Source organism: Neophocaena asiaeorientalis, unplaced genomic scaffold, assembly GCF_003031525.2.
Source record: "Neophocaena asiaeorientalis asiaeorientalis breed wild unplaced genomic scaffold, Neophocaena_asiaeorientalis_V1.1 scaffold607, whole genome shotgun sequence".
NCBI lineage: Eukaryota > Metazoa > Chordata > Mammalia > Artiodactyla > Phocoenidae > Neophocaena > Neophocaena asiaeorientalis.
In genome coordinates, this window is record NW_020173405.1 from 1,451,180 (window position 1) to 1,456,239 (window position 5,060).

The window sequence follows — 5,060 nt, forward strand, 5'->3', positions numbered from 1 at the left end:
CCCCTGCATTGGCAGGTGGATTCTTAACCACTGAGCCAAGAGAGAAGCCCTTTGGGCAATTTTTTGGTTTTGGTTTTGGTTTGTAAAAGCACTGGTGGCCTGCAATAGGTAGGACCTTTCTCATGGGCCCCTTGAGGGTCTACCTCAAGTTTATTCTCTCTCACAGAGGATTATAGCCAGGAGCATTCCCTGCGACCCCAGACTTGGAAATACAAAGTTCCAGAAGTGATCTGGCAGGAGAGCCCAGACTGCCTGGAACTTTCCAGAATATTCCATGTACCTTCAAGCAGAGGGGTTAATCAAGTTTATTAACCATCCAACTCTAAGCCTTTCCCATGGCCCAGAACTAGGCCCATTCCACTCTGGTGGTATCTATACCCACCTGCCTCAGGTCTTTGGTGTTTTTCATGCTGGAGCTGAATACAGAGGGCCTCACTCCCTGTGTGCTCTAAAACTGAGTCTGAGCTCTTTAGGAAGGTGAGGGGTGTGGAAGGCCTTTTGAAAGACCCCATCTGGTTCTCACGGTAAAACTTTTCTCCCTTCCCAGTCCCTCCCTTGCCTGGGTCATTCCTTCCTCTTCTTCTTACCTGCCCTGGGGAGGGGAGGCTGAACCAGACTGTGGACATTAGCCTCTGCCTTGTAGAGGCTGCTCCCCAATTCACAATAGTGGAGGGAGGCTTAGGCATGACCACCATTAGCCCTTCTTCCTTTTGGTTACATACGAAAAACTCCCTAGAAGCATGGACCAGAGTGGGAGGCCAGGCCGAGAGGGGCCCGGCTTGCCCCAGGCTGTGTGGAGAATGTGGGAGGTCTTCTGGGGATGTTCAGTCTTCTGTCATCTCAGGCAGGCACCTGGTGTCCCCTCCAGCGTCCCTTGTCTCCAGCACGTCAAGTGCTAGCAGTGAGAGCAGGAGAACCACGGCCACTGTGGGATGAAGCTTCTCAAGTGGGCACTGTCAGTGCTTTGCCCCTGCTGGGGGTGAATCCGACTGGACTTGGGCTTCCAAAAGCTCGGATGGGCCAGTCCCTCTAACTATTGCCTGTATTTCTTAAGAGTTCATCAAGCAGTCACTCAGGTGCCGCTCACTCATCTTTAGGGATGGGGACCAGCCTACCAGCCGCGGCACCCGTGGATCAAGAGCCTCATACTGAGGCAGAATCTGGCTCCCAGTGGTTTCCACCCGTTGGTCTTGACTCTAACGTCTTGCTCTATGTGAAGCAGTCCTTTAGAGACTCGGAGGCTAGCCATCACATACTCGTGTGTAAAACAGATCCCTCAACTGTTCCGTAGGGGACTTGGCCCCAATCCTCTTTCTCATTATACTCCAAAGGTGCTGTTTTGGGGTTCCCTTAGAGTTTAAAACTTCAGTAAAAAGTAAAGCCAAACCAGCACTTGCCTCATTCTAGATGGTTATAGCCCCACTAACATGGACCAAGATCACGTTAGCTTCTACAGCACTCTGACTGTCCCCTCTTACCTGCAGGACCTCCTGTGACTTCCTGTCAAACTTCATCTCATTAGACTTGACCTAAGCTGATCCAAGACGTATTCCCACTCTCTCATCTTCTTGTCCACAGTCATCGGCCAAGCTGGTCACCTAATGTTTACCCAAGCTGAAGACAGGTAGCTTCAGCCCTATGGAACCCTCTCCATCACTCAGTGGGGGTGGTCATTTGGCAGGCCAGAGAAGGAGCAGGTACCATCCTGACTGGGCTTACAGGCCACCCAGGAAAAGAAGGTGCATACAGGTGAGGCAGTTGGAGAACTGTGATGGAGCAGAGTGTACTTCTGGCCAGAAGTGCTGGGAAGTTTAAGAGTTAGGGAAGACTCCCGTGGGTTGGTAATCAGAAAAGGCTTCATGGAAGAGGCAGAAGCAGTGCTGGGCCTGGACAGCCAGGCTTTGGATGGGCAGAGAGGAAAGGAGGGCATCTCAAGAGTAGGAAGCACAGGAGCTGAGATGTGGAGGCTGCAACAGCAGAGTGGCTGGATGAGGGAGCAGAGAGAAGTCAGGCAGCATCGTCATCCTCATCATCACATTTATTGACGGCCCCTGGGAGGCGGGGCTGGGGACAGAACATACAAAGACAAGGACCTGCCCTCAAAAAGTTTCCATTCTAAGGAGACGGGGACAGAAAAATACAGAATGGTCTTTCCGGGGGGAGGGCCCACTCTCACCTGGTGAAGGTCAGAAGCCCCTGGCCTACCTTGCCCCAGGGTCTGGAGCATGAGCGGGGCCTGACCACCTGGCTCCTAGGTGGTGGACCCCAGAACTGGGGGAAAGGTAGGCTCAGGACACGATGGAAAACACTCCTGTCAGCCTTGGCATTGTGCAAGCCTAGTGGAGTGGCAGGGGGCGATAGGCCCCCTAGGCAGGGCCCTTGAAGGAAGTGGGCATCTTCCCAGGCCCCCATGAGTAAAGTTCTTTCACTGGGGCTGGCCCATCACCCGGGAGGCCCCAGCCGGGGAGAAAAAGGCAGAGTTTCCTCAGCGGCAGAGGCATAATACCCTGCCCACCCCACTCCCGGCCCTCTCTCTGGGCACCTTCCAGGTGACCCTCCTCCCCAGTTCAGCCTCCAGGGCCAGGGCCTGCCTAGGGCCAGGGGGAGGGGCCTGCCCCTCCCCCCACCCCGGCGGTGGGGGAGGAGGAGGAGCCACGCATCAAGTTTGTCTGGGCCCCCCAGTGGGGAGCCATACCCTGGATCCTACCGGTGGGGGGGCTCTGGCTGCGAGGGCCGAGGGCTCAGCAGAGGGGCTGGGCCTAGAGGGCACCCCGGGGAGCCCTTCAGCGGGGGCACTGGGCGGGAGTCCAAGGGGGGCAGGCTCCGGGGCACTGCTGGTGGCCCCCGGGCGGCCCCAGTGGGCAGGACAGCGGCAGCGGGGAAGGATTTGGGGGGATCCGCAGCAGCAGTGGGGGCTGGCTGGCCAGACCGCTCCCGGCGCCGCAGCAGCTCCTGCAGCTTCTCCGCCTGGGTCCGCCTCAGGTGAGCCAGGGCACGGCCTCGTTGGAAAGCGGGCAGGAAAGCCTCCAGGCTCTGCTCCCCCAGCAGCAGCTGCTCCATGTGCTCCTGGGACAGGAGGGAAAGGACAGTTTGGGAGGAACATGACTTAAAGACTGAGGGCTGGTCCTCTCTCCTCCCACCCTGAACCCTTCCCGATGGCGACCACCCACAGCTCGGGCATGGGGCACCTGAGTTCCAGCCTGGGCCTGCCACAGTGCTGAGGATGAACGTCCTCTACTCTCAAGCCTTGATTTCCTTACTATCACCAGACCTGCTGGGCCAGGGATGAGGCGGGATCAGAGATGGAGACACACTTGAAGTAGACAGGTGTCTCTCATCAGGGCCAGGGCCCTCCTCCTCCACCTCTTCAACTCACTGAGCACTGTGCTCCCAACCCAGCACTGAGACATCTGTCCCAGCTCCTCTGTAGACCCAGCCTAAGCTGCCCTGAGATGTTCACAGGAAGTTGGGGGAAAAGTTACAGGTGGGGACGGTGGGCCTTGTGTCCAGTGCGGACAGCAATGCAGCGGGCACTCCTGGGAGCCAGGCACTCAGGGCAGGCTTCCTGGAAGGGGGGCTCTCAAGCCTGCAATGTAAGAATTGAGGGGAGGGGCATGATGATAGGATGGGGCCCCCCTCCCGGTCCCCAGGCCCAGCTGCCCCTTCTCTCACCTCAGCCTCCTGCTCAGCTTCCTCCAGCTCAGCCTGCAGCCAGCCCAGTGCACAGTGGGGGCTCCAGCGGTGCATGCTCTCCTCTGAGGGCCACAGAGGAACAGAGTGAACTAGCCCCTGCCCTCAGGGCCTGTCACTCAGGGCAGACAGACCAGAGCCCCAGGGCCCAGACCTGACTCTCACTGACCCTGTGTGTGATTCTACGCTTCCCCTCCCCTCTCTGGAGCCTCAGTTTCCTCATCTGCACAACGCGCCTGCCGGATCCATTTATGCTTCTCCCCCCAGTCCTAGTGCGAAAGAGGGAGCAGGGGCTTTGTCTCCTAAAGCACCCCAGGCCCTTGGGCTTTGGGCCCCATTTTGGCCTCTCGAACCCAGCTCTACCCATCGACTGCTCACTTTCCCAACTCGGTTATTTTCCAGCAGTAGCACCCCTCAAACTTGCCTGGGGAATAGGTCTGCCCAAGTCCCAACCTTCAGAGCCTGGCACTTCCCAAGGCCACCCAGCCAGATGGCCAGCTGCCCCCCACCCCAGGCAGTTCTCCCGGCCGTCCCTCACCCAGTCGCTGCAGCTTGTCTGCACAGCTCTCGGCCACCTCCCGAAGCTCCTGGTACTTGATGGCCAGGGCAGCGCGGCCCATCTCCAGGCGGGGCCGCAGTGCCAGGTTCTCCTTGGCTAGAGCGTAGTTGGAGGCCAGGCATGCCTCACGCTCCAGCTGCAGGCCCTGGAACTGCCGGCAGGGAAGAGCCCAGAGGCCCATTCAGGGAGTCTGCCCATGGCCACCTACTGCCACCGTGGGCGACAGTGCCCACGGGCCAAGCCGAAAGCTTGGCTTTCCTGCCCCAATCTCAGGATGGCGAGCCAACAGGTGGAGGAACGATAAGAGCCCAGACCCCACTTTGACTCAGTTTCCGCTTCCACAAAGTGAGCTAAAAACATCTACCTTATAGGGTTGTTGTGAGACTTAAGTGAGGAAAACTACGAAGGCCTCTACAAATGTTAGTTAATTTTTAATTTTCAATTAATATGTCTGCTCAGGTCCCCGAGGAGTCCCCCTCCCTCCTCTGTCCCATTTTCCATGCATGGGCAGCTTCCCTCTCATTCCAGGCCTTTGTCTGTTTCCTCCTCAGGTGTTTGTGCCAAAAACACTCCCACCCCCTGCTCTTACTCTCCAGTGATGTCTTCACCCTGTCCCTGCACAGCACCCCCTCAAACCCCCTTCTCTTCCCTCGCACCCCCTCCTCTGCCCTCCAGTGGAATCCCCACACCCCAAGGAATACACACCCCCTTTTCCTCCCTGATCCCGTAGCACCTGCTCCCAGCTTTCCTTCTCTTGCAGCAAGCAGACCCCTTTCTTTCCTGGCCCTGGAGATCCTATTTCCTTCTGTTA

The 5,060-nt window shown here is 57.7% G+C and overlaps 1 protein-coding gene across 1 annotated transcript; it reads right to left on the minus strand.

The window, feature by feature from the left end:
- Positions 1-2,022: 2,022 nt before the first annotated feature.
- On the minus strand, positions 2,023-4,751 carry VPS37D (VPS37D subunit of ESCRT-I). Its single transcript, XM_024747205.1, has 3 exons — positions 4,229-4,751; positions 3,673-3,755; positions 2,023-3,066 (listed from the first exon to the last, which is right to left on the minus strand). Exons 1-3 carry the CDS (start codon positions 4,428-4,430, stop codon positions 2,704-2,706), a joined length of 648 nt encoding a protein of 215 aa, XP_024602973.1. The 5' UTR covers positions 4,431-4,751; the 3' UTR covers positions 2,023-2,703.
- Between the last annotated feature and the right edge of the window lie 309 nt (positions 4,752-5,060).

Bases quoted from the DNA above. Each gene is read 5' to 3' on its own strand.
- VPS37D (XM_024747205.1), bottom strand. From the start codon at position 4,430: ATGGGCCTCTGGGCTCTTCCCTGCCGGCAGTTCCAGGGCCTGCAGCTG. The intron at 3,756-4,228 runs GTGAGGGACGGC...TGTGGCCCTCAG, and splicing joins AGACAAGCTGCAGCGACTGG to AGGAGAGCATGCACCGCTGG. The intron at 3,067-3,672 runs GTGAGAGAAGGG...CTCCTGTCCCAG, and splicing joins AAGCTGAGCAGGAGGCTGAG to GAGCACATGGAGCAGCTGCT.